The following is a 27,285-nucleotide window of genomic DNA, read 5'->3' on the forward strand; positions in this document are numbered from 1 at the left end:
GATAAAAGATGAATGAGTTACAGAGAAGTGACCTTTTTATGACTGTAAAAATTACAGTAAAATGTAGATGAGACCAAATGTAAGCATTCTTAGTCCTTAGCATTTAGTTTACTATAGGACTTAATGTTTGTTCCTTTTTGCTAACTAGCAGGGTTCTTAATTGTGCCACCTAGTTGGGGAAGGAGCCAGCTTACTGGTGTTTTATTTTCGTGAGAACAGCTATTTTTGTCATTTCTGCTATGTCTGAACTTGATTAAAGCGTTATGAGGAAGTACAAAAGTTAACTAATCCCAGATTTTTAATTGTTACCATATTAAATTTGCACTTATCAGTATTGTCATGTTTCTTGTATTTGCACATGGAATTCTAGACTAAAGAGTGTTGTAAAGTATGAAAACCATTTTACAAAATAGTCTTATACCTGGCACTTAATACAAGAAGCTTTGAAGAATGAGCCTACTTATTTGCAGATTAAAATACACCTCTGTGCAATTCAAAATTGAAGGAGAAAAATAATAGCCCTAGTAAATATTCAACCTGAGGAAGGTTTTAGGTTTGTGTATCATTTGTTTGGAGTAGCTTAAAGTTAAAGAGAAAAGTCAGTTATGAGTCCTAAAATCAATGTAACCTAAAGGTTCTTTTAAGTGTTTAATGATTTAGTAATTAGCATATTGATGAACTTTTGCCACTTGCCTAGGGAAAAAGAACATGATTTAGAACGACGGTATGAGCTGCTGAATCGGGAATTGCGGGCAATGCTAGCCATTGAAGGTAAGAAATGCTGTGGTGTAGTGAGATATGTGAGGTGTCGATTGTCACGAGTGTAATAATTAATAATACACTTCTGGTCTCCCTAGGTGTGGTCTGACTAGAGACCTACAGAATTTGCAAATGCCTTAGAATCAAAAAACATTAGTCATATCAAACCTAAGGACCTTGATTCAGATAGATAATCATTATGCCTGCTATTAAACACAGAATTGTCTTAATGTTTGTCAGTAAGCTTAAATGTCAATAAAATGAAAAATACAGTTAAATGATTTAGTTACATTTCACTGTGTGCAATTTAAAGTGTTTTCACCGGGCACGTGTGAGAAATATTTATCATTTTGATTCTTCACATTCAGACTCTAAATTTTACCTTAATATTTAATTGATGTCAACCCTGAAAAATGGCACTATATAGTCTACTATAGTTCTTAAGATTCCACCTCCTATTAAATGATTATTCAGGCAAAGATTGGCATAAGATGTAAAATGAAACACTTTCACACTTTTTTCATAAAGGCTTTAAATGAATTATGTACTAATCCTAAGCGTGGTTCATAATATCAGTAAACATCAGCTAGTTTAACTATGGCATATACTAATAAGATTTTTTTTTAATTGTTGGGTGTTTTAGAATGCTGTTCTTATACTTAGTTGAAAATGTTTCATAGTTAAAGATGTCTGTCTGCTTAAAAGCTAATCCTTTGGGCTCTGTAAAATGGACCTTTTGTCTAATCAATGCAAATTGATTTTCCTATTCTATATTGACCTCTTAACCCATTGACTATCCATGGTAATTTCCTTCTTTACCTGATAAGGTACCTGATCTATAATAAGGCAATTCTAATTAGTTCAAAAACTGGAAGTTTAAGTTTGTAAAGGGAAGACAAATGAAACCATATAGTTTTAAAACATTTTAATTAATACTGTTATTAGATAAAATACATGCTATTTATCTAAATAGTATCTTACACATTTATAGAAGTTTTATTTTTAATTAGTTTTATGGCCTATAATCTCACTTGATAAATGTGACTAACAACACTTACATATCCTCATTTGGAAATCAGACTTATTTTAAAAGGTTTCAGATAGCTAATTTCCTTCAAGTGGCAATCCAAATGTGTCAAATTATACCACTGAAAATAACTATAAAATTTGTCAAAATTATTTAAGAAGTTCTGTGAAACTTGTCATTGAAATGAAATGTACCAGTATACTAACTGGTATTTTTCATCTGTATGTAATTTTTGTAGTCATCATAGTTTTTAAGAGATTGTAACGCTAAATAGTAAAAGGTAGGTACAGCGAATAATATTTATATGGTATATATATGTGTGTGCAATTTAAAATGTATATTTACATATAGTATGCATAACATATAATTCAGTATATAGTTTATATATAGATTCATTATACTCTACACTCAATACAGAAAATTTAAAAAAAAAAATTTGCCCACTCCCTCATGTGCAGTAAATGAAATCATCCCCAAAATACGGCTTGATACAATACAGTTGACTTTTAAGGCAGATATTACTTCTATCCTAAAACCAATATTATTATGAAATACCATTTTAAAAGGAGGGCAGTGACACATATAAAAGATCTCAGTTTTATTGGTGATCCTATCCCTACATACCAGACCTACAATCTTAAATAATATAACATTTTTATCTGCCTGCACTTCTTGTACATATGGAACACCAGTAGAAAGCCGTATTTTTTAAGAGGGGAAAAAAATAACATTTTCTTTTTCAAACTCTGGTTTGTTTTACATTGTTTAATATGTGGTTGTGCCTTAAATCTCTCAGCCAGTTTCTGATGCTGCTTGAGAGGAAAAAAAAAAACGGGGGGGGGGGGGGGCGGAGAGAACGAGACTTGGAGGAAAGAAACAGCCTGTTGATTACAAATAAAGACACTTTTTTAGAGAGAGGACTGTGGCACTAGCCTGGGCATTACGAGAAATGGGCTGACCTTGAGAGACACTGACCATCGAGATGGTCAGTTCTGAGCCAACCCTTAGAATGGACGTGACACACATGCAGTTAGTTCAGTAGTCATTTGGAATGTACAAACACCACAGGAAAACACACAAACAAGCAACACTAGTTGGTTTTGCTTTGCTTTCCTTTGTTTTAAAGTTCATTCCTGTTCTTTCTCACCTCTCCTATGTAGTAGCCATAAGATGGTTTTTGTACTAAATAAACTAAAATCTTTTCAAATAAATCTGCTGAAACCATTCACCGCGAGAAAAGCACACAATATTAATAGCCACAGCACATTGAAAGGAATAGGAACAGCTTGGTTTGAGAGCAAAATAATAATAATATTCACTACATCCATTCTTCTGAGAATCTATACTCACTTCGGCCTGCTTTTTGCCTTTTTTCCCCCTGAGGTGTTTTTCATAGCAGGAGTTTCACTCTACTGAGCTAAGTTGTAGGATCCCTTAAGCTAACAAACATTTTTCAGATACTTTTCCTATAGTTATTTTTGTTCCGGATTATTTAATGCCCCCTCAGGAAAGATAGGTTCATTTCTGTACACATTGGGGTGGGCTTTTAGAAAGTGGTATGTTCATTTTCTGCACAAGAAATGGATCTTCTCTAGGATTTTGTACATCTTGATTTATTCTTGGCTTAGAGTTTGAAGTGGGTGCTCTTCTAAAGGGATTTATGCATAGGTTCACTATTTTTGTAGTTATGGTTTATATGATAAGCTTTTTATATTTAAAATCAATATGTAATCCTGTGGAGGAGCTTATCCCCTAAAACCCCATTTGTAAATCTATTTTAGCTTTGTTGCACAGCACAACCACAGTCTTCCATAGATTGATTAGGTACAGCGGTAGAATCCTATCAAATGGCCTGCTCTGATGATGATGCAAACTCTTTCAGGATTGCTAGTTGACTGGAACTAAAGATAAGACTTGACTGCAATCCCCCAATGTGCTCTTTACAAAACTAGTGTTAATTTTCATCAAAGTGCCGGCTTATTTTTAGTGGCAAGGTGGAAGGTTTACTACAAGAATTTTAGGTCCTTTCTATGAAAGTGTTTATAGGTATTTCTTTTGCTTTTTTTTCCAAGGTAATTATCAACTTCAGCAAATAAACTGAATCAGGGAATAAATAATTGGCCCTATATATAAAAAAGAGTTTTTTTTAATTAATAAAACAGTTCAGTGCACATGGACATAAACAGAATGTCTTTATTTCAACTCTTTGGCTCAAATGCAGCATCAGAACTTAATCCTGTTTGTTGTGAGAGGATATGGCTTTTGTAGCAAAAGTATACTGGAATCTTTAAATTAATCAGAACGCACGTTGTAGTCTGCCCAACCCAAAGTCGGTGCATCTAGCTAGCTGTGACTGGAGTTATAGGTGAATAATACTTTCTTAAACCATGTAACAGGTAACACATAAACTTACAAACAAGTTTTTAAAATATGACATTGTCTAGTTGAACCTATCTTAAAAAGGAATTTTTTAACTTTTAAATTTAGACTTATGTGACTCTTGATCAGTTTTAAAGGTACTAAATTTTTTTAAAAAACCATCAAGATGATTTACTTAATGTCCCAAACTAGCAGTCGGATAATTATGTGTGTATATAAATTTATTCCCATGAAAAGCAAATCCAAAGAAAAAATAGTTTTTCTAATATGAAATGTGCTCACTACACATAGCTATTTTCTCTATAATAACTAATATTTTGTAGATAGATATTAATATAGTAATAACAGATTTATTATGAAAAATCTTATTTATGCTGGAACATATTAAATTAACATGTCAATTAAATTTGAAATGATGAAAAGTACCTTAATACTTACAACTTTAAAATGTTTTTGTTTCAGTTATGGGAAATTGAGCTTAGAAAAAGTTAAGATTTTTAAAATTACTTTATTTCAGGGGTTAAAAATGTTTTCCCTCATATATATATTATTAAAGCCTTATTTTAAAAAATTAAGGAAATCTTGATATTTATTATTATTAATTAAAGCCTTTAAATCACTGGTCAAGTGCAGAGAAAGGATAATTTAGTTAAGAAATTATGCGTCTGTTAAACTCTTATTATTTCAAAAAGTTTTATATTTTTCAATTTAACTATAGTTTTTAAGTGTATGGTGGGGAAAATTTTCCAGTTGTAAAACTCTTATCAAAATGTTTTAGAAATAATTATAAATTAAAGCTTATAATCAGAATGATTTCTTGTTGGAGTGGAAAAATTGGTAGTCATCAAAATTAACCATCTTAATAATTATAAAATTCAGTTATACATCTTTTATAAATTTAGCATGTTTTTCTCTGAGTTAACATTTCTAGAACTACAGTTACCTGAAATTAGACTAAATGACCTTTAAGATCTTCCCAACCTGAAGTCTATTAATATATCTGTTGTATAGAATGAGACTGATGAAGAACAAGAACTAGATTAGAATATTGTCCAGCATTCCTGAAACTCGGTAGCATTTTAATCCAAAGAATAAAATTATGATAGATAGGGCTTTTATTCAGTTTTCCTGTTTCATTATTATTTTAAAATTTGGGGGGGTTAGAAAAAATACCTTTCCATAGTAATAGTTTTATTCTTCTCCATACTATAGAATATTTCTTTTTATTAGTACAGTTTTTTTAAAGATTTCTTTTTTTTTATGAGAATGCAATGTGACCGTTTGTGTGTTTTGTATTGAATGTGGATAATTAATATATGGCATGTTTCATATATATGTATATATGTTTTTTAGCTTATAGTGAGAGCAATAGTGATAAAATTGAATAAACCATTTTAGCTTCATGCTGCTATTCTAACCTTTATTACATGATGCATCTAATTTTTAATTTGTAAATACAAGATAGAATTCCCTGTAGCACCATTTGCTTTCATAAAGCTGCTGAGCAGTTTGCTGTCTTGAATAAATTTTGCTTTGGAGAGGGTAGGGGGGATTTGAACCAGCACATTCTTGTGTGGTTTCTGAAGATTCACATGGTAACCAGCGGTGTGCATTGTTAGGTTTATCTGAATAAGCACCAGCCATGTGAGTTTTAACATGATTGCCCAGGGCAATGGAGAGAAGAGAGAAACCCGAAAGGATTGCACTTCTTTCTGTCTTTCTGTTTTTTTGGAAAGTGCCTTTGCTGGGGGGAGGGGGCTGCATGAGTCAGTGGCCACGGCTTGCTTTTTTTTTTAAGTTGGTGTCCTGTTTCCCTCTAGGTCCTCATTTGTTCTGCTATCTGCCTCATCATCTACTTCTTCTTTTCATTGTTTACCTTCCTAATGAGGGAGGCGGGGTAGACTGGGGGTTGATTGACAGCTACAAGCCCTTACAGTCTGGCCAGAGAGCAGTTGGCTTTGGTTTCAAAAGTGCTTTAAATGTTCGATTAGGTCCTGTTTTTATTAAACCAAACTGCTGCTCATCTTAAGGAAATTATCAGACCAGCAAAGATTACGAAATATATTCTTGGACCCTAAAACCAAAAAAACTGCCCCTGCCCATGGAAAAGAGACACTGCCCATCGGATTTTCCAACCTTTAACATGAGGTTTCAAAAAGAAGTATGTGATTTTTCTTTTGCAAAAGTGCTTTGATTTGAAATCCCCAGCCAACCTCTCCAAAAGAAAACTGGCTGTGATGCGATCGAGAGCTGCAGTGTAATATTGCAGAGCAAATTTATTTTTTACTTCAAAGAAAAATGCTAATTAGCCGATTCACTACTTTTAAAGTTATTGTGAAGCATATGGCGCCCAGTGTGAGATACATCCAACTGCTAAAATAGAGCGAGGAGGAAATTAGCGAAGAATGGGCTGTATGGGGTGAGCTTGGGGGTGGGGGAGGAGAATAGGTTCTCAAGCAGATTCTCTAGCCTTTTCAGAATGATTTTATCGCCCATCTCTGCTTCCCGCCTCCTCATTTACCCACATCCCCCACCACCGAGCCTCGGCCGACCTCTTCCGGGCCTCCAGCTCTCCCTCCCCCACTTCGGCTGAAATCAGGTGCGCGCCTCCGCCTCCGGCTGGCCACTGGCTCACACCTGGTCCCCTTTTCTGGTTCCAGCGCAGCCATAGCCATCTCCATCTGTGGGAAATTTTAGAAAGCAGGGTTTTAGAGGTGACATTGTTACTATGACTGACAAACTCTCCGCAGAACACCAGCTAGTGGTTCTGTAATATGGTTTGCGGGGAAATAAAAGGAAACTGGAAAAGGCGGGAAGGGGAGGGAGGGGTCTGCAGAGGTCCTGCGGGTGGATCATGAGCCTCCTGTCCTGTGCAGACTGGCAGAAGACAGAGGCCCAGAAGCGACGTGAGCAACTCCTGCTGGATGAGCTGGTGGCTCTGGTGAACAAGCGCGACGCGCTCGTCAGGGACCTAGACGCACAAGAGAAGCAGTGAGTGGCGGTGGGGTCGGGGTCGAGGCTCTGCCGCCTGCTGAGGGGCCCAGAAGTTTTCGGAAACTTCAGTCCAGAGGTCTCTGGTGGGCCGGGAAGCCTCCCGCTGGCCCCTTGATGCCCGTACCCTCTGGGGCACGGAGTGCGGGGTGAAAAGGGAGTGCCGGTTTGCCCTCAATGAAGAAAAATAATTTTGTTTCCTGTTCGACTTACAGGGCTGAAGAAGAAGATGAGCATTTGGAGCGAACTCTGGAGCAAAACAAAGGCAAGATGGCCAAGAAAGAAGAGAAATGTGTTCTTCAGTAGCAGCCGGACCAGACTCTTTGCCAACATTTTAGTGTTGGGTCCCCAGACCAGAAAAAGTCAGACGTGTTGTTGATTTAAAACTTTTAACATTTTGTTTGGCTGGATTGTACTTATTTACCACCACCACCACCACCACCCTTTTCCCTCCTTTCCAGATAATATACACAGCTTTAAGGATTTTTTGAGTGGGTTAATCATTTCCTTGAAATTATATGAAATAGATTCACACAGACACCTTGTGAGTGATTAATATTGGAAGTGTTCAAGAAGAAAAGAACACCCTACCCTCATTTTTTGATGGAAGGAAATTTGAGAACATTTTTTTGTTGTTAATAGCATAATGATGGTGGGAGGGGGGTAAGGGGGACAAGAAAAATGTCATGAATGATTTTTTCCAGTCCTGCCATATGTAACCCTGAATTTTATAGTTAGATCATACTCAATCTACTTATTAAACTGTGTTCTATTTACCAGTGGGATTTTCTGCCGTTGTTTTGCATTTCACTGTAAGGATAGTAGAGTTCCTTTCCTCTGCTTTCCTCAGAGGATGGCCCTTTAACATTATTAGTCTGAGACAAGTCCTGTGATTTGAAGGTGAGCTGTGAGGATGGGACTAATTGACATGCATCAGTTTACAAAGAGGTCTTATCTTCTGAGAATGCGCCATCTTTTCTTCTGGATAATTATTTATTACATCTAGCTTGGTTCCTACATTTTGTTGGGTCTCAACATTGGCTCAAGAATGCTGTTAATATTTATTCTGTATTGATAAAAAGTCTGTCTTGCCACTATGAGTAAATCTCCCAATTAATATTTTCTTCTCTTGCATAGCACTGTCATTTTTGTGTGTGAAAATGGTTATCTGTTTATTTATTACATACTGAGGTCATATATAAATTTTCAATAAAAGCAGAAACTTTCTTACCTTAACCACTCTGCTATTTCCTTGCAATGAAACCGACACTGGTTTGAAGAGAAGTTTGTGTGTCTGTAAGACTTTTCATGTGGAAAAAAATGGTCTTGAATGCAGGGCAGAATACTGGACTGTATTTGGAGCTGAATAAGTTTACACCATCCCGGAGGGGTCCTGCTGACACATGAATTCAAATTGAAAAGCAATTAGTCATATTTTCTTAAGCAGTGTAAACTATCATCTTTTGTAAAGGGTCATCTGTTGTTAAAGATTTGAGGAAATTTCTGATTCCACAGCACTAAAAAATATGCTAATATCTTGATGAATTTTCCACATTATTTTCGGTTGCATTCAGCTGAAGAACTATGATTTCTGATAACTGGTTAGTCTGTAGGTGCTGAAGTAAAAGGAAGAGGGTTATGAAGAGGGAGTGAGCACATGCAGGTGTGTGTGTGTATGAGATAAGGGAAAAGGAACTTTTAACAAGAAGTTCTGAGTAACAGAAATTGGCGATTTTATGGCAGTTTCCCATCACTGCTCTAGAGAGGTGTTTGAAACAAAGAAGACTCATTCAACAAGTCTGCAGAAAGAAGAAAGCAGTCCACTAGCATTTATACTTCTGCCTAGGTCACACACAAACACATGCATACATACATACATGTACGTACACACAAGCATTTATACATACACAAGTTCCGTTCGAAAAGCATGCAGCCCCCTTCAGTGGCCAGTTTTTCAAAATGAAAATAGAAACTTGCTGCGGTAGTTTCTTCATGACAAGGATTTTAAGTTACTGAAAAGTTATTGGAACTCCATGAAATCAGGTATCTGCCCTCTGCATTAGAGCAGGAGAGCAGAGCGAGCGGCCGCTCTCCCGGGCGGCTCCCAGAGGCTGGCTCGCAGCCCCGGGAAGCCCGCGGACAAAATCGCCCACCCAGAGCAGCCTGGGGTTTGGGCGACCAGCATCACCCACTCCGTTGCCGCTGCGTCCTGGGAACCTTCCCTCCCGAGAAGCCCCACTGAGAGGCGGCTCCCCAAGGCGCCCTCGACCTGCCAAGCCTCAGATCTGCTGCCCCTTCTGCCCCAGGCCCGGTCCTCGCGGGGGTTTCCACGTGGGCTGCTTTGTGGCGCCCTCACGCCCCGCTGTGGCGGTTGAGCGCGGACCCAAGGGACTCGCCGGGTCCGGCCCGCGGCGAGGGCGCTGAGTCCGGATTCCCCGCGTTGGGCCCTGAGGCCGCCCCGCCCGAGCGCAGGCGCGAACCCAGCAATTTCAGAGGCCGGGAACCCGAAAGCCCGCGCTGCGGCCAAAGGAGCTGCGGGCTCGGGGGTCGCCGAGGAGGTGGAGCGTTGGCAGCCGGCGGCTGGGGCGCAGCCCTCGGCCGGGGTTTAGAGCTTCCGCCCCTGGCCAGTATCCCTCGGCCCCCGAGCCAAACCCCTCCCCCTGTCCCAAGTGTCCTCCAGAGTCTGGCGCGGCCTCGAGGTCACCTGGATGCTGGATCCGGGTTCCGGGGCCCAGCTCTCACGCCTCCTCCAGGTCAGGCGGGCCTGGGCTGGGTCGGCTCGCCCTCCCCTTCCGATACCCCTCTTCCCCGCCCCGAGAAGCGGCCGTTGCCGAAACGGTCTCGGCTTCTGGCCAAGCATCTCCCACCTGGACATTTGCCTAGCGACGGCCGCGGCAGTCCTCTACACCGCGAACAAGAAACTTTCATCTCCTCTCCTCTCTTCCCCTCTCCTCTCTCTCTCCTTTCTTTTTCTTCTCTTAATCCCGGGATTTTATGGGTAGAGCATTAGGAAAACTCGCCGGCAAGGTGGGATTAGATAAATACTCTTATTAGGGGCGGGGGTGGGGGGGTGGGATCGTGCTACTTGATACCTCCCAACTTCTCCGAGACCGCGGCAGCATCTGTACCCGAGAGCGCCGGGCTCCAGCGTGGCGGGCCCTGGGGACCGCCAGAGCACATTCCAGCGCGCACAGCCGCCCCACCTCTCCGCGTCGGGTCTCGGCCCGGCGCTGCAGTTGCAGGCGAAACAGGGCCGGAGGAAGCAGGAGCCCCAGACGTAGCGGGCTCGGAATGGGGCGCGCACCTCAGCCCTGGGGAGCTAACCAGGGCACACGGGGTGCAGGCCCGGGCTGGGGTAGCTCTGCGCTGGGGACGCAGATGCTTGCCAAGGCGCTCCCCAGGACGCCCGCATTCGCTTCCTTCCCAAACTTGTGCGCTCCAGCCTGCGCCTTTCCCAGAACTGGAGGAGGGGGTGTATTTCGTTTCTTTCTTTAAACCTCTGCACCATCCAGGTGGGGGGGGAGGTTCCGAGCCGCGGGCCTCGCCGGCTATACACCCCGCCGGGGCCTGCGCGAGCCTAAGGTGTGTCCCCGCCGGGGTCAGCGCTGCGCTCTGCGCAGTTTCTCTTCCTTGTTAAGCTTTTTTCTCGTGTTTTTTTCCTTTTCTTTCGTTTCTTTTATTGTTTTCTCTGTGTGTCTTTCTATCCCTTTTATGAATGGGCCGCGGTGTCTTTGTTCTGGAGAGAAGCGCCCGTGTCGCTGACTTTTGTGAACCAGAGAAGGATCTTGTAAAACCTCCTTTTCTCCTTCACACTCCCCGCTCCCACCCCTCCTCCTTGGCCCCTTTGATTAGATGTTCCCTCATCGTACAAAAAAAAAATGTAATTTCGTTGGTCTGGCGGCCACTTTCTTTGAACATTAGCTCGCTTTCAGCTCCAACTTCAATTAGAAGGAGTTGATTTTGAGAGATCAACAAAAGAACCGACCAAAGCCTTATTAAAGATCCTAAGAAGATCTCCCGAGTCCTTTGAGAAGCAGTTAAGGAAACAGTGTGCCCTCCATCATATTCTGTTACCGTATTTTATTCGGACTCCAAAGGAAAGTGTCGCTTGGGGGAGGGGGAAGCACTTTGAAGAGCGGCGGCCACGGCCCCTTTTCACTCAGCGGGCTCCCCTTGCCTCTGTTCTCGCCCCGCGCCCGGGCCCTTGTGGGTTCCCGACCCCGCAGCCCAGGCAGCGCCGGCGCTCCCCACCACGACTCGCCCGGCAGCTCCTTGACTCGTCCTCACCTCACACCTACTCCAGCCCAAACTTTTCACTCCTCCCGTAGGGGTTGAGGGGAACAAAGATGAAGAAAATGGGGTAGGAATTCCTCGAAAGGCTGTAAAGTCGTGCCTAATATTAAGGAGGAGGTGCCATTTAAAACAACTGCCTTGCTTAGTATTGGTCAGAAAACGTTTTTTTGTGGGGAGGGGTGGTTTGCGCTTTGCCAAGTCCACTCAGGTCGACGTGTTTGAGAAGTTTGTTCGACTGGGAAATGGGCTTCGGCAGTACGAACTATACGGGGAAATCGCCTCAGGGAGGCTCCTTCTGTGGCAGAAGGGACAGAAAGTGAAGGTGGGGGTCTGTGACCACATTTTCCACTGGACTGTCCCTGGTAGAAGGGGACTGTGAAGGAGACAGAGACAGAGTACGAAAGAGAAAGTTTCCTATCGAAATCTTTCGGTTCAGAAGTAGAGTGTGCAAGGGAGAGGGGACGCTGGCCTGCAACATTGCAGAAGAAGAGTTTAAGATTTGCAAACACCCTTCGTGGGGGTTGGGAACCCCTGGAGACGCCGAGGAGCAGGTAAGTGGCGGGGCCGCGCCCTGCGGGTGCTGTTCCCGAGCGCTGGAGTACTGAGGCGCTGAGGCGGGATCTGCGCACCCGGAGCTCGGCAGAATAGCCTGTGCCGGCACGAGCCGCCCGCGGCATCCGTCTGCAGGTGGCGGCACGGTGGAAGACGCTGGGGACCGCGGCGCCGCGCGAGGGGCTGAGGGCCCGCTCTCCTCCAGCCCGCGGCGCCGAAGTCCTCGCTCCTCGCGTCCACAACTCGGCTGCCAAGCCCGGTGGCGCGGGGAAGCGAGGGAACCGGTTCTCCACTTCGCCTTCTCTCTGCCACTCCCTCCAGGGCGCTGAAAGGGCGAGAGAAGGGCGGGGGCCCCAGGGCGGCCTAGGGACCCGCGTCCCCCTCCGCAGCCAGGGCTCGGGCGCAGCGCGAGCGTGCATCGCCCAGCTCTGAGCCGCGTTTGCCTGCCAAACCCTGGAGTTAGCGCGCGACCCGGGCGGGGCGGGGCGGGCTGGCGGGCTGCGCGGGCGGGGTGCCGGGGGAGGGGGAGGGCGGGGGCGCGCAGAGGTAACCCCGGGCTCGGGCTGCCATTGCCCCGCTCCCTGTCACTCAGCCCGCGCGGGGCCGGGGATTGGCAGCCTATCCCCGTTACGCACTCACCTCGCGTTCACATACCCAGGGAGGGCAGTAGAAAGGTGATCAATCTTCATCAGGCTACATTTCCAATCACCTAAACAACCGAGCAAGACAAGCTACTCCGACAAGGTAAATCGCTTGATTTATTTAGTTTGCAAAGTGCCTCTGCAGGACTTCCCCAGCCCCCACCGCCTCCACGTTGTACGGAGAGTGCAGCGGCCACCGCGAGCAGTCCCCCAACTCAGCTCCTCTCACTCCTACCTTTCCCCTGGGGCCCCTCGGCGCGGTCCGAGGCGAGGTGGTGTCCCGGGAGCCTGTAGGGCTTCGCAAACAAAGTGTCTGCAATAAAGTGAAACCTGGAGGAACTCGCACAAAGCCAGTGGAAAGGAAGGAGAAAGGAGGAGGGAAGTTGGGGAAAGAAAGAAATCTGGGGGTCGTAGACAACCACCAGCCCGGCGGGTAAGTCCTGTGCCGCTCTGTTTTGCAGGTTGGCTGCCCCGCGGGTCGGTGAGGGTGCGAGGTAGATGGTGAGCAGCCGCGGCAGCTGAGGGCAGGTAAGGAGAAAGCCGCGGGGCCGCTGGGGCTCTGGTAGTGCGCGGAGTGCTCTCACCTCTCTTTCCACCGATTAGTCCCCTGTCCCCGGGTCCCGGCAGGTGGGCGGGGCCGGGGAGCGGCGGGGCGCCCCTCCTGGTGCGCGGCGACCCCGGAGCTCTGTTGCGGCCCTGCGCCCCCGCCTCCTCCGAAGTAACCGAGATGAAGTACTAAGTTTGAAGAAAGTCTTTGAAACTCATGTTGCAGCTTAGCAGAATCGCCTCGGCTGTTTCCCTTTCGTCCCCTTCCCTGAAAATTGGGTTCCCCAGCCCAGGCCATGAGTCCGGAAGGGTAGGAACAGGACGCTTCTATAGCTCTAACTTCTCTCCCTGAACTCCCTGGCCCTCGCGGCTCTCAGGCCTGCGCTGAGTTCCCACGAAGCGGGATGAAGCGGCAGGTCTCCTGGGACTCCAATCCACTCCTCTAGCACCAACTCCTTACTCCTGAGAGTAGGGCCTCAGGTTCGGGGCAACTGGGGAAACCAGGCTGACCTTCCAGTTCAGGTCAGCGCGAGCGACGCCGCGGAGGCCTAGTACTCGGGTCCCCACAGGGTGCCCGGGCCGGGAGTTCAGCTGGTAGGGAAGACGGGGAGCGCACGGGACCTGCTGCCCCCAAGCCTCCCAAACATGCGAAAGCCCTTAAGGAACTGGTGGGGTCACCTTTCAGCCCCTCGCCTGGACCCTATTGTCCGCCACCAGGACCCGCAGAAAGAAGAACCGGCTTTGAGTTGGTGCAGACAGGCCTGAGGTCCGGGATGGGCACCTTTAACCTAGGGCCGCGTCTTAGAACCTCCTTGCTACAGAGGCCCCGTCTGCGTCTTCTGACCGCTTCTGCGGCGCCTGGGCCCGTAACTGAGGTTGGAGCGTAGTGAAGTTTCGGGTGAGCAATCTTTCCATGACTGAGCACAGACAGGCCAACTGGAGGAGTGGCTGTGGGCTCTGGGGTCCGCACCTAGCCTTTGAGACCTTTGGAGGAACGTACTCTCCTAAATGGGCCATGCTTCCCAGAGAGGTAATCTCTACCTTTTCGTCTCGATTTCAAAAAGATTTCAAACAAAACAAAACAACCCCTCATCCTTCGGGTAGCCTGCCGCCCAGGGCGCCTAGTGAACGTTTCCTGGTGCATATGGGGCCGGTTCTTACCGCACTAGAATTTGCTTAGACTTGGGACCTTGCACACTCCGCGGTTCAGGCTCTGACCTCCCCAGTGTGGCCCTGCTTTTAACCTCTCCTCGCTCCTAGCGACACCCTACGAGTATATTTGGCCCTTTCTAACCCCGAAAAAGAAGTAGTGGAGATCCAGAAAAGTTTGCTTCTCGAAGAAGTCTTGGTCTTTGGTCTAAGGCCTTGTAGAGCCGAGCTGACTGCCCTGTGTAGTTTGTAGCCTGTGTCCCCTCCCCATGCCGAGGCTCCCTGCCTCTGACAAGACTAGGAAGCCGAGATGGTTGAAAATGACTGTTTCCTTGTGTCTCTTGTCTCCATAGGCCGAGTCCACATACGAAACAGCTTGAAGGACTGAGCGGTGGGAGCCCCGCACTGCGCCAGGCCCCCTGGATCCGTCGGGGCGCCTCCATACGGCTGTTAGCATGATGTCTTACCTCAAACAACCCCCATATGGCATGAATGGGCTGGGCCTTGCCGGGCCCACCATGGACCTCCTGCATCCCTCCGTGGGCTATCCTGGTGAGCATCAGTCCCTTGGGAACAACCAACTTCTTGGGTTTGAGCACACACTTTGTGGCTTTGCAGGCCCAGGGAGCTGGTTGCCTTGACTGTTTGTGGTGCTGGGCACAGGGCGGGATGGTGAGGTGGGCCAGGGTGATGGAAATGGGCAACGTACAACCTCACCTGTTTCCTGTTGTGACCCCACCACCCGTATAGGGATTCATTTTCCATAGGTGCCTTTTTTTTTTTTTTTTTTGGTGTGTGCATGTGTGACTCTCTTCCTTTCCCACCAACATTGAACGAGGAATCTAGACACTCACCATGCCCTGGCAAAAAAAGGCGAACTTCCCTGATGCCAAGCGACTGGCTGAGCTGAGGAAGGGAGCTCTCCCTCCCCTTAGTTGTCCTCAAGACCAGTTGTCTGCACTAGCTTTTGTAGTGCTGTTGTGGATGGCTTGAGAGGGATTCTGGCTTTCTTTCCTAGCTCCCACTTTTTCTTTCACTCCCATTTATTCCCTCAGAAAGAAAAGTGTTTTCCAGGTGGTGTGTCTGTGCATCCCTTTCCCACTCTCCAGCCAGGGTGTGTGGTGTGTGTGTGTGAGAGAGAGAGAGACAGAGAAAGAAGGGAGACTTCATACTTTCTCTTCCTTTCTTAACCTCCCAGAGTCAGGGAAGGGGGCACCCCCGGAGTTTTGATACTGGCTTGAAGTGACACACATGCACTTTCTACCACCTGTGGCCTCTTGGGCTCAGCCTCTGGGGGAGTTTCTTTTGCTCGGAGCTTGGCTTTCTTTTTGCAATGGCTTCTCTCAGGCCTGCGAGGGGCCTGTCCGCACATCCTCTGGCACGGGTCCTCGTGCTCACAGCTGATTCGAGGCGCTTCTGCGTGTCCCCTCAGCCACCCCGCGGAAGCAGAGGCGGGAGCGCACCACCTTCACGCGCTCGCAGCTGGACGTGCTCGAGGCGCTGTTTGCCAAGACTCGCTACCCTGACATTTTCATGCGCGAGGAGGTGGCGCTCAAGATCAACCTGCCGGAGTCCAGAGTCCAGGTGCGCGCACTGGACGCTCCAGGGTCAGGGTAGGGGCAATGGGGCTAGTAGTAGACGGCTGGGGCGTGGGGTTGGTCTGGTTTGGGGGCGGGCTTACAGACTGCGTAGCCCCTCCCAGACACCCTCCACCCCCCCCCCCCCCCAGCAGCTCTGGGCCTGGGCCTGGAAAAGGAAGCAAAGTTAAAGGAACTAGCTTAGAGCCTGGTTTTGGCCCTTGGCCCTGGGGCGTCTTAGGTATCAAAGTCCTTTTTAGGATTGGGGTGGTGGGAAGACAGAGGAGGCTCTCGCGAAGGTAAATAGCCCCGGGGTCCGACCATTGCCTCTGTTTCTTGGGCTGCCCCAGGACTTGGCAGTTTCCTTCCGGGTCCTGAATTCTGCCTCAGCCCTTGCCTTGCATCCTGGGGATCCTAGAAATGGAAGAGCGAAGCTTGGCGGGAGCCTCTCGCCCGGTCTGGGAGTGCGTTCCGCGGGTAGCGCCAGTTTGATTAGACGCTTCCTTTGCTCCGAGAAGATGCTGAACGCAAAAACGGGCTCTCGGCTTTGCTGTTTCTGTTTTTGCGATGAAAGAGCTCCGAAAATACTGTTTGGATTATAACTTAGAACTCTCCGCAAGGGCCTTTTATCTTGCCTTCTTTCCCCGGAGGTTCGAAAAAAGAACCAGGAATGCAATGCCAAGTACCGGGGCCTTCCAAGATGAGTGAGAACTTCATGATTGACTGTACTGTTTGGTTCCCTCCTCGGAGCCAGACGCCCAGAGAAACTCTACCCAGGCTTCCTTCCCTAGTCTCCGGAGTACTGCCTCTGTTTAGCTTCCCGACTTTGCTGCTGCTCCCACCCCAGCTCTCGCCTGCCCAGCACCGGGCATCCAGGGGCAGACTGGCTTCGACCTCAAACTTGGTGACCGTCCCGTACTTCGCGGCCTGCTCTGTGTCTCTCCACTGTTTCCTGAGCTCTAGGCATAGAAGACAGGACCTCCAAACGTAGCACGAGCTGTTGGGGAGCAGCCAACAGCAGCAGTTTAGAGATGGCCGAACTTGCGGCTGGACAGAAGCATATGTTCCGCCCTAAGGCAGAGTTGCGTTAGGGGTGGGGATGGGGCACATCCCTATTTGGCCTGAGGAGGGTCGTTAAGCATCAGGATGGGGGAGGGTAGAGGAGCTGGGAACGCTGGGTCTGGGTCTGGCAGGGCTAGTGATGGGGAGGGGCGGAGGCGAGTTTCTAGGCGGGGTGGCGGGCCCAAGGGGCGGAGGAGTAGCGAAGTCTGCTAGCCTACTGACAAGCTCTCCCCCACCCGGGCTGCCTCAGGTCTGGTTCAAGAACCGTCGTGCCAAATGTCGCCAGCAGCAGCAGAGCGGGAGCGGGACCAAGAGTCGCCCAGCCAAGAAGAAGTCGTCCCCGGTGCGGGAGAGCTCGGGTTCGGAAAGCAGCGGCCAGTTCACACCGCCCGCTGTGTCCAGCTCCGCCTCGTCCTCTAGCTCGGCTTCTAGCGCTTCCGCCAACCCAGCGGCTGCAGCGGCTGCAGGCCTGGGTGGGAATCCGGCAGTGGCGGTGCCGTCGTCGTTGAGTACGCCCGCTGCCTCATCCATCTGGAGTCCTGCGTCCATCTCCCCCGGCTCAGCTCCCGCGTCTGTGTCGGTGCCTGAGCCACTGGCCGCGCCTAGTAACGCATCGTGTATGCAGCGCTCGGTAGCCGCAGGCCCGGCCTCGGCCGCAGCCTCTTACCCCATGTCCTACGGCCAGGGCGGCAGCTACGGCCAGGGCTACCCCACACCCTCCTCTTCCTACTTTGGCGGAGTGGACTGCAGCTCCTATCTAGCGCCCATGCACTCGCACCACCACCCACACCAGCTCAGCCCGATGGCACCCTCCTCCATGGCGGGCCACCATCACCACCATCCCCACGCGCACCACCCACTGAGCCAGTCCTCAGGCCACCACCACCATCATCACCACCACCAGGGCTACGGCAGCTCGGGGCTCGCCTTCAACTCTGCCGACTGCTTGGATTACAAGGAGCCTGGCGCCGCCGCCGCTGCTTCCTCGGCCTGGAAACTCAACTTCAACTCGCCCGACTGTCTGGACTATAAAGACCAAGCCTCATGGCGGTTCCAGGTATTGTGAGCCCAGGAGAGGGAGAGGAAGAGAAATGAAACTACCTACGCCCTCCTTGGTTCCCGTCCTGTTGCTGCTGCACCGCCCGCCTTTGCCTCAGCTTCTCTAGACATGATTTTCATGCCCCCAAACGATGCCCGTTGCCTGCACTGCCGCTCTCATCTTTGTACCATTTGCTTGGGGCGGGGAGGGGGGTGTGCAAACCCGCCCACCCCTCGGATGAGCGGACTGGTGCTTTGGCCTGTTCCCACAAGTTGTATACGGGAGAGCTGCGCCTCTCCCTCTCAGCCCCTGACGAACTTCTAAGTCATCCCTTCCCAGTCATTCTGGACAGTTAGTATGCACTTGCAGCCTTCGGAGTTCTTCGCTCTGACTAGCTGTTTGAGCCCTACACTTTTATTTATTCTTTCTGGACTCTGGAGTCACTAACTGGCATGTGTCTGACCACTGTAGTGCACCCACACTGCTCCCAACCACCCACCAAGTGTTCCTCCCGTGCGGGCTGCCGTCCCTTCCTCTGCCCCCGGCCCGGCTTCCCGCCTGCAGGCCAGAGCTTTCCCGCTTCTCCTCCTTCCCAGCAGGACGGGCTGGCGCCGGGCGGTAGGGAGGGGCGCCCCCCGGCTTCTCACGCTCAGCCCCGCCCTGCGTAGAACTGGCTCAAGCTTCCGCCTGTGTGGGAATGCTGTACATAGTGGGGTCCGTCCCAGCGACCACTTACACTTTTTAGTTGCTGTTGGTTGAATGGAGCATATCGTTTTAGCGCCCAGGAAATAGAACTTTAAGATATATACAGATATATACACACATATATATATAAAACAAAAGCAAAAATATATCCCTCTGTCCCCCTGAAACGATGGCGCTTTAATTTTTCAGTTGTTGCAAAGCTGCCCTGCCCTCACACTTGTTTCCTATGTGTATTTATTAAAGAGAACCGTTTGGTTTCAGGAAGCCGGGCGCAGAGGACCGGAGGATCTGGGAGTGTGGAGGAAGCAGCCGGGTCAGGCTGCAGGGAAGGGGGCTTAGGCTGGGCTGGGGCGCAGGGCTGAGTCCACCAGGTCTAAGCACAGGGTCGCAGTTCCGCTTTAGAGACCAAAAACGAAAGAAAAAAAATGAAAATGCAGCATTATGGGAAAACAAACCCAGGCCCCAAACCCCAGTTCCCATTCCTGTCAGCTTCTCTCTCTTTAAGCACCCCCCGCCCCGTTTTGTCTAGTGAGTTCTTAGTGCACCTTCATTCTCTTAAATCTGCGGAGAGCCCGCGCCTGTGTATCAGTTTTGGCTTTGGCCATTTCGTCCAGTAGGTGGGAAAGTAATCCGTAAATTTAATTTGTCCGATGTGAAGATCACAAATTACTTGTTGAAATGTAAGGCAGCCCCCTCCCTCCCCTTATCTACATTATTTCCCGAAAAAATAAATGCAGATTAATGAACGGCTTGTCAGTGTGGCTCTTCTGATTCCAGCGCCCGGTCCCGGTCTGGGGAGGGGCAGCGCTAAAAGGAGGGACACCTCCGTGTTAATAACCCGCGTGTTAATGATCTCTGTGAAGCTGGAGGCCAAAGGATAGGGCGGGAAGACGTGGCAAGAGGAGTCCCCAGACACGTCCTCTCAGGGAGTGTCCTCCCGTCACAGTCGGTCCGGCCTCTTCCCCTAGGCGGTTTGACCCCGCACCCCCTCTCGCCATCTCGGGCAGAGACAGGTGTCAGGACTCAATTCCCCAAGCAATTCCTTTCTCTTTAGAGGTTGGAGCAGGAGCCTGGCACTGATTTCTTCACCCTAATTGCCTGCACCAGAAAGGAGAGGGGGAGGGGAAGAGGGTCGGGAGGCGGGAAAGGATAGCTCTGTAATGCTCTCTGAGCTGAGCCAAAAAGGAAAAGAAAAAAAAAAAAAATCCAAGTCCTGCATGTTGGCAGCAGACAACCTTCCTTTCTGCTGAGCTGCCTGCCCAGGGTGGCTTCACGACGGCTGGGGGATCCGCGTTATTCCTTCCACATGCTATGTCCTTGTAAAGCCTCAGTCCCTTTCCAGAATTAGCCAAATTATCTTTGTTCGTATTGTGAGGTTTAAAACGCAAACACAAAACCTACAAAGTCGACAATGACGCTTATCACTTTGGCTTGAAGCAGGGAGTCGGAAAGGACGGTTCCACCTTCCCCTGAGGGAAGACACAGATGGGGTGGAGATGGGGTGGGATGACCTCCGCTCCACGCACACACAACCCAGAGCCCTGAGCTCCCAAGACTCTGGCCTGAAACCTCTTGGGTGTGAGAAGCTGCTCAACTTTTCCACCGGCGGGAAAGGAAATAAGAAAAAAAAACGAAAAGTTCCCAGCGAAGTTACCAACACACCCTATTCTTTTTATTCCGTGTGAGACCTGAAAACACAACGTGAGGTCGGGTTTGGAGAGCGACCCCTCCCCCAGGTCCCGCGCGGAGCGAGGGCTCCAGGCTGCGAGCCCCTGCTGGAGAGGAGCCTTCTCGCCGCGTGCTCTCTGCAGACTCCCGAGGCCCGGTCGGGACGCCGTGTGCGTTCCCACTGACAGGCCCATCAGCCCCGACTCTGCAAAGGCCCGCTGGGGGGCGCAGCCGCGGCCCCGCGGCGCCTCGGGCTGAGGGAGACCCAGAGCGCCGGGCCCGGCCGCGCCCGCGCGGGCTCCTCCTTAAATGCCGGCCCAGACCCGCTTGCGTGACATGCCGCGGCTCCTCGGGTGCGCGGTCAACTCATGCAGGTGAGGCTGGGCCGGCGGCCGGGCAAAGAAGCGTCCCGCTCCCTCCACACGGGCCCGGGCCTCCCTGGTGTCTGCTCAGCCGACCCTGCCTGACCCACCCTGGCTCACGCAGCAGCTGCCAGTGCCGTTCGAGGCCCAGGTGCTAGGCTGCCCCCTCCCGCAGCGGGAGGTGTGTTCTGGGCGGCCCACCCGTACTCCTGGCGGCTCGGTGGACCGAAACCAGGAGACCCGGCTTTGCACCTGCTCGGACAACTGTGTTGGCCCCCGGAGCAAGGTACCCAAACAAACCCCTGGGCCTCGGTTTTGTCGCATTCGTTATTTGGCCCCACTGGTCTTGGGACGGTCCAGAACCTAACACTTTGGGTCGAAGAAGCGGGCAAGTAGGTCAGATGCGTCAGGCGGCCCGGCCACTCCTCAGCGTCTAGAAGCTTCGGCGTCTGCGTGCTTAGGCAGACAGGGGCCAGCGGCCAGGCACACGGAGGCCTGGCGGGAGTTCCCGCCCGGGGGACGACGCTTCGAGGAGAGGCACGTGCTTCTCCCAACGCCTTCCACCCTGAGCCGAGGCCCCGCGGCGCCGTGTGTAACCAGAACTGGTTGGTGCACCTCCGGCCGCAAGGACGCGGGAGCTGGAGGGAGCGGGGGTAGAAGGTGGCCCTGGCGGGGGAGGCCGGAGGCGGCCGAGCGGGCAGGGCCAGGGCGGCAGTGCTGGCTGGGAGTCGCGGGGCGGAGGCTGCGGCTGCGGGAGCGCAGAAGGTCCCTCCCAGCTCCGCAACCTGTTAACCCGCAGGTTCTGGGAGAACCGTCCTTAGTCCGTTTCCCTTGTCCCGAGGGAGGTTTGTTCAGTTTGGGTTTTAGTATTCCTGACACAACTGAAGCCCTTAGAGCGGAATCAGCTCAAGGAAATTTAACAACTTCAGGACATTTAGCAACTTTTAGACGCCAACAGTTGTCTTTCTTTGAGTGCCTAACGAAATCTTCCTGTTTTCTAAACTCTCGGCTTGTATTCTCCTTTCGTACTCTAGGGGCAAAAAAGTATGCCCTTAAGTGAACACGAGTGAGGTGCTTGAAGGGAAAAGGATAGGTCATATCTGTGAGTCTTTGAATTAAAAAAGTCTTAAAGCCATCTCCAGAGCACCAAACTAATTTGCTGAAGCTCTGGAAAGGGTGAGTGTAGTTTGTTGTAGAGCTTTTCAGTACTCGTTCATGGTAGCTAATGAGATTTCACTAAATTTGAGTGTTTTTTTTTTTTTTTTAAGGAAAACACCCTACACCTGAGAGAAAAAACAGGTGAAAAGACTCTGAATGCCAGCAAATTCATGCCTGCTACATTACAGAAACTAAAAAACTGAGTGGTTTCATTTCTTGTGTCAAAATTGCTAGTTTTTCATGTATTTTGTTCAAAATACTTTCACAGCAAAATTGAGAATTTTTTCAATTGTGAAAATAAATGACGAATTCACTACTCTGACAGAATTGTTACTGATGTCATTAAGCACTGATAGGGACTAAAAATTTAGAGATAAAAATATATCTGATATATTGAATATAGTTAATATATACATTATTGGTAAAGAAAATCTGTATTACTATTCAAGACAAAAAAATCACTTGGCTTCTGTTGCAGAGTTAAGAAAAGCAACTAGATAGCTTTGTAAAATTCCTTAATTGAAACTGAACAACTTCTCAAGAAGTTATTTTATGTTTTCCACACTTTTCTCTCCCTTCCCCTATACATTTTAGTGTCTGCAATGAGAGTGAACAGCTCTTAAGTTTAACTAAGGAATACTTATATGCAACAATATCATACTTAAAGTAAAAACCACTAACTAGAAAACGAATGCTGCGTAATTATGCATTGCTTATTTGACAAGAGAACTCCATTGTTTTTAAGAAAGAGTAGTTTAATTAAATGTGTGTATGTCTAGAATATACTTTTTGAAAAGGAGAGCTTGGGGGGGGCTCTGTTTAGTATATGGTTCCTGAAAAATCAATTATGCCTCTTAATCATCCTGTTAATATTTACTGATATCTGAAAAAAATATTTTGTGTGTGGGGGGAGAAAGGACATGCCATTTTGACTTAATGATCTTTAATCATGCTTTTGAAATAAGTTGGATTTTACTTGAATTAGATACAGTCTTTAAAAATTTTTTAAAATAAAAACTTCCAGAAAACTTCCCATAATTTAGGTGAAATGGCAGTTATATAATATCGCCAAAGTTGAAACTGCTTTTAAGTATATCCATTCTTTTCCTAGGAAAAAAATAGAGCAAGGAAGTGTACAGTGTGCTCATAACTAAAATGCATATCCTTCTAATTATGAAATTATACATTCATGTTTCTAGGATTATTACTTCAAAGAAAGGATATGCTTAAAATATTTGAGTTCTTTCTGATCAAATAGGACCTAGGCTTGATTTAACGAATGACAATCCATCAAAATTTAAACACTGAAAAATCTATTGTGTTTCTAAAAATTATGCTTCTACCCCCTTTAGGTAATTTCCTTGTGGCTAATATAATCACAAACACAAAATTCCACTCCATTCTAAAGGTCATAAATATTTCATTTTTCAAAGGTTATTCTTTATCGAACAGCTTACAAAAACTATTTTAGAAATTTTTTAAGTGGATTATAAAGTTAGTATTTAAAAAACTTGAGACAATTTTTTCTAGGATTGGAGTATTAATGAATAACTAATTTGTTAAAATTAGGGTAATTTTGTCAAATTTAGGGTAAAATTAATTAATCAGAGACATGGTCTCTGATTCAACAACTTGGTGTCTAAAGAGCTCATGATATATATTTAGGGCACAAATATTCTTATGCATGTTCAGAGCTGTAAATGCTTATAAAACATACCATCTTCTGTCATAGACATTTAAATAAAGGAACATACTATCTTTTAAAATTTCATTAAAAATTTTTATTGTGAAATAATACATACAAAAGAAAGCATAAAACAAATATATACACTTTAAAGAAAAAAGAAAATTACTAGAAACAAACAAAAAGCTCTTAAATACCTGGAAAACAAAATTTGGAGTTGGTTACTATATCAGTGTTTAAATTTGATGTTATATAAATTACGTCTGTGTTTTAGGGATTTTCATAAATCCTTCAGAGCAGTGGCTGATACAGGGACACCTTTTTAAGGCAGAAAAGTAATTAAAATAATAGAATTTAAAAGTTCATAGGCCTTTGAAAATCCATAGAATTTCTTTTTTGATGGGACTATTGTGCTTTATGTTTATTTATATTTTTAATGAAGGGGACACCAAAAGAGTGTCCTCTTGTTTCCCAAGCATGGATATTTGACCTCATCCAAAGCTATATAGTTTCAGCTCTTGATTTTATTACTGAGACTCTCAAATCCACATTATTAGGTCAGACCCCTCCATTGGACTTCACAGACATATACATTCATTGAAAAGAGGCTGTTGAAATTTGGCTCTTAGGAAGTTAATGATATGCTTTAAAGTGATGGAAGAAGAGAGGGAATGGATGAAGTACAGATGAAACAAGGTTAGTCATGAGTTAATTGTTGAAGCTGAATGAGTATGCATATAACTCCGTTATAGTATACTTTTATATAATTTTTTGCAATAAAAATATTAGTTTGCAGAAAGTTTTCACAGTGTGTTGAGGGGGAATTGAGCTTCTCATGCTTTGGAGCTTATATGATACTACTCACATATATTCTTTTCTTTATCTGTTCTCAAGTCTTGTGAGGTTGGTTTGTGTGAGGCTCAGAGTGGTTTGGTTATTTACACAAAGCTTACATGGTTGGTAGGTGGCAGAGCCTGGTACTCATTCTTTTAAAAAATCTTTTATTAGCATTTATTTTATGATGAATTTACTCTCAGGCCTTAAGTTTTTGTCCCCTTTCTTCTAGGATATCTTTTTCTTGAGTGCAACTTCATCTTCTGGTTTAGGAACAATCTTTCTTTTTTTCCTCCTCTGGTAGGATCCTCTCAGTGTGTCAGGCAGAGCTCATGGTATGGGTTAATGCACCCATGAACTCTCTGAGTTCTGCACCACATCCTGGGAGCTTTGTTCACCTGAATGTGCTCAATGACCAGATAATGTACATCTAAACCCTTAACCTCAGTACTACTCTCTGTGTTTTTAAGCATGTGCAGCAAAAATTCAGCACTCTTTTTGGGCCATCAGCCCTGTGTACAGCCTTGTTTGGCCTGGGCACACCTGCCAACTCCACCATTATAATGACAGAATGGCACACATTGTTTCTGTAAAGTGACATTCTTCAGATATGCATACCCTTGATGGCCTGGGCAGTTTCATTAGTGTTCTAAAGTGAGCAGGAAGATTTGAGCCTCTTGATTTTTAAGATTTTGTGCCATTTTCTGGATCAAGTGAATAATGAACCATTTACAGAAATTACCTCAGGCCACTTATGGGAGGAGCTGGTACCCAGTCTTCAAATTCAAAGCTCTTTCAGCTGTAAGAGCTACCTAACATATATTCAAACACACTAATAAAGAAATACATCAAATCACTTGAGAATCAGGTTACCAGATAGACTTCAATAAAACATGCTTTATCTAAGTCCAAGTTGTAAAATTTGAGAATTGGTAACTGAAAATTATTTCCTGGTACATTACTACCTTTATGTTTCTGGACATCATTTCAGTCTCATTTTTATGAGTGTTCAGAAAAATATTGACTGAGTATTCAATGAGAAGACTAGTCCAATACAAGGTCTTTTTATCTCCCCTTTTAATTTCTTATTAATTTTAGTTCCTTACTAATTTTTAATTTCTAAGTAATTTTAAAATTCCTACTGGTTGGTTCATTTTTATGAGTGGTATTTTTTGTTCTTGGCTGAGCCTTTTTTGCTCCTTAGAATATTGCTTTGCTACATTTAGGAGTGCTAATCCAGGGAAAGTTGCATAAACCAGATATGGAGTTGAGATTAGATTAGTATCTCTGTATATGAGGCTTAATTTATTTGTAAATAGATATTTAAAATCTTGCTGATCCTACCAAATCCCTATCTTTTTAGGGTATATTTTATCTTTCAGAGATCACATCACTGTATAGATTTAGAATTCTTTTATTAAAAAGCAAAAAGTAGAATTCTTGTTTAAATTGTATATTTCTTAAGTTTTTAAGAACACTCTATCTCACGCTTTTATTTCTGGTACTGACTTCTTAAGACTTGCTCTTACCTGGCGTAAAAAAAAGATAAAGGTTGTCTGTTTCTGTTTAATGTTTGGAGAAGAAAATATCTAGTTTATATTTTCTCCCTGTCTCTTCTCAATAGAGTCATAAACTTTATCACACACTCAGATCTGCATCTGATAATTCCTGCATGCCTTTTTATTTGTACATTTTGGAACTGAGATCACCTCCTCTCCTACGATTGTATTCCAGTCTGTAAAATAACTAAACCTTTTATCCCAAGAGAGATTATAAGTCAGTGGGGGTCCTAGTGCTGAGAGGAGCCTAAGAAATAGGACTAAAGCTTCCTGTACAGCAGGTCCTTGAATAACGTCGTTTTATTTAAAGTCATTTTGTTATAACATTGATGAGATGATATTAACTCTTGTTTGTATCAATTAGTCTGTGGTAAAATTGGTTTTGTTCGTTTTATGTTGTTTCTCTTAAAGCCACAGAACCTAGAACAAAGATAAGTCAGGACTTTCTGTACACCCAGACCTTGGCACAGTGCCAGACACAGGGTAGGCCTCAACAGTGTTTGTTGAGTGAATGAAAGAGTGAAATCTAGTCATCAGTCTTGAAACAGATTTAAGTGTAATTCATCCCAGATCTGTTTTCTTGTGGTATTCAAAGTTTTAAGTGGATTCAATAGCCTGTTTTCTTAATCTCTTTTAATCACCCTTAGAATCAAAACCTTTCTGGATACTTCTCACTGCTATACCTCTTGTTAAATGTAAATAAATTTTTCAAAACTTCACTCATTAAAATTTTAAGTATCAAATATATTTATTAGTTCATAAAATTTATATGTTCATTTTATCAAATGATTATCAACTTGACACCATGTAACCACCACTGCTAAGGTCAAGGAATATAACATTATGGGGACCCCAAAATTCCATGAGTGTCCCTTGCCTGTTAAAATGACTTCTGTTTCCCAGGGGTAACCACTATCCTTTCATTATAGTAATTGTTTTCTTGCTTTCCTCTTTTAACTTAACCATGTGTATATGCATATATAAAAACATGCACTTTATATGAATAGAATTACATTGCATTGTTTTTGTAACTTGCTTTTTCATTTAACATTATGTTTATCAAATTCATTCATGTTATTGTGTGTATCTGTAGCTTCATTTTCATCACTATATGCTGTATAATATTTCATTATGTAAATATATCACATTTATTGATTTGTTTTACTATTGATAGGCATTTGGGATGTCTCCAGTTTAGGGCAGTTATAATGATGCTGCTGTGAACATTCTTTTATGTGTACCCTGGTGTCCATAAAGATACCAGTCTCTTGCAGTGGTGTCCAACCTTTGATGTCTTCAG

The 27,285-nt window shown here is 46.1% G+C and overlaps 3 protein-coding genes and 1 long non-coding RNA gene across 25 annotated transcripts in view; 3 read left to right on the plus strand and 1 right to left on the minus strand.

Moving 5' to 3' along the window:
• EHBP1 (EH domain binding protein 1) overlaps positions 1 to 8,392 on the plus strand; it is a 359,202-nt gene extending 350,810 nt beyond the window's left edge. For 4 of the 5 annotated variants that reach the window (XM_028515836.2, XM_036028025.1, XM_036028026.1 and 1 more), the window contains 3 exons: positions 698 to 771; positions 7,042 to 7,156; positions 7,372 to 7,674. In XM_028515836.2, the coding sequence (XP_028371637.1) occupies positions 698 to 771; positions 7,042 to 7,156; positions 7,372 to 7,462 (280 nt within the window). In that variant the 3' untranslated portion in view covers positions 7,463 to 7,674. Of the gene's footprint in view, positions 1 to 697; positions 772 to 7,041; positions 7,157 to 7,371 lie in introns of all 5 variants that reach the window. The other variant, XM_028515835.1, reaches the window with a different exon arrangement.
• On the minus strand, positions 6,637 to 12,459 carry LOC118501101. Of its 11 annotated transcripts, none has more exons than XM_036028038.1 (3): positions 10,024 to 10,185; positions 8,388 to 8,549; positions 6,637 to 6,846 (listed from the first exon to the last, which is right to left on the minus strand). In XM_036028038.1, the coding sequence occupies exons 1-3, from the start codon at positions 10,029 to 10,031 to the stop codon at positions 6,651 to 6,653; spliced, it is 366 nt and encodes a 121-aa protein (XP_035883931.1). In that variant the 5' UTR covers positions 10,032 to 10,185; the 3' UTR covers positions 6,637 to 6,650. The 11 variants fall into 11 exon arrangements, 2 of the variants coding, with proteins under 2 accessions (XP_035883931.1, XP_035883929.1); XR_004903689.1 differs by lacking the exon at positions 10,024 to 10,185 and adding an exon at positions 10,360 to 10,441 and having other exon boundaries at positions 6,828 to 6,846; XR_004903687.1 differs by lacking the exon at positions 10,024 to 10,185 and adding an exon at positions 10,285 to 10,338 and having other exon boundaries at positions 6,828 to 6,846.
• A 166-nt stretch (positions 12,460 to 12,625) lies between these two features.
• Positions 12,626 to 19,469, plus strand: OTX1 (orthodenticle homeobox 1). Of its 8 annotated transcripts, none has more exons than XM_036028031.1 (6): positions 12,626 to 12,745; positions 13,104 to 13,170; positions 13,874 to 14,086; positions 14,691 to 14,889; positions 15,770 to 15,921; positions 17,227 to 19,455. In XM_036028031.1, the coding sequence occupies exons 4-6, from the start codon at positions 14,793 to 14,795 to the stop codon at positions 18,040 to 18,042; spliced, it is 1,065 nt and encodes a 354-aa protein (XP_035883924.1). In that variant the 5' UTR covers positions 12,626 to 12,745; positions 13,104 to 13,170; positions 13,874 to 14,086; positions 14,691 to 14,792; the 3' UTR covers positions 18,043 to 19,455. The 8 variants fall into 8 exon arrangements, with proteins under 8 accessions (XP_035883924.1, XP_035883923.1, XP_035883925.1 ...); XM_036028030.1 differs by having other exon boundaries at positions 13,906 to 14,086; XM_036028032.1 differs by having other exon boundaries at positions 13,104 to 13,136; positions 13,906 to 14,086.
• An 825-nt stretch (positions 19,470 to 20,294) lies between these two features.
• Positions 20,295 to 27,285, plus strand: part of LOC118501106 — a 150,825-nt gene continuing 143,834 nt past the window's right edge. The window contains exons 1-2 of the long non-coding RNA XR_004903693.1: positions 20,295 to 21,036; positions 26,397 to 26,468. This is a non-coding gene — a long non-coding RNA (uncharacterized LOC118501106). The remainder of the gene's footprint in view (positions 21,037 to 26,396; positions 26,469 to 27,285) is intronic.

This window comes from Phyllostomus discolor, chromosome 6, assembly GCF_004126475.2.
Source record: "Phyllostomus discolor isolate MPI-MPIP mPhyDis1 chromosome 6, mPhyDis1.pri.v3, whole genome shotgun sequence".
NCBI lineage: Eukaryota > Metazoa > Chordata > Mammalia > Chiroptera > Phyllostomidae > Phyllostomus > Phyllostomus discolor.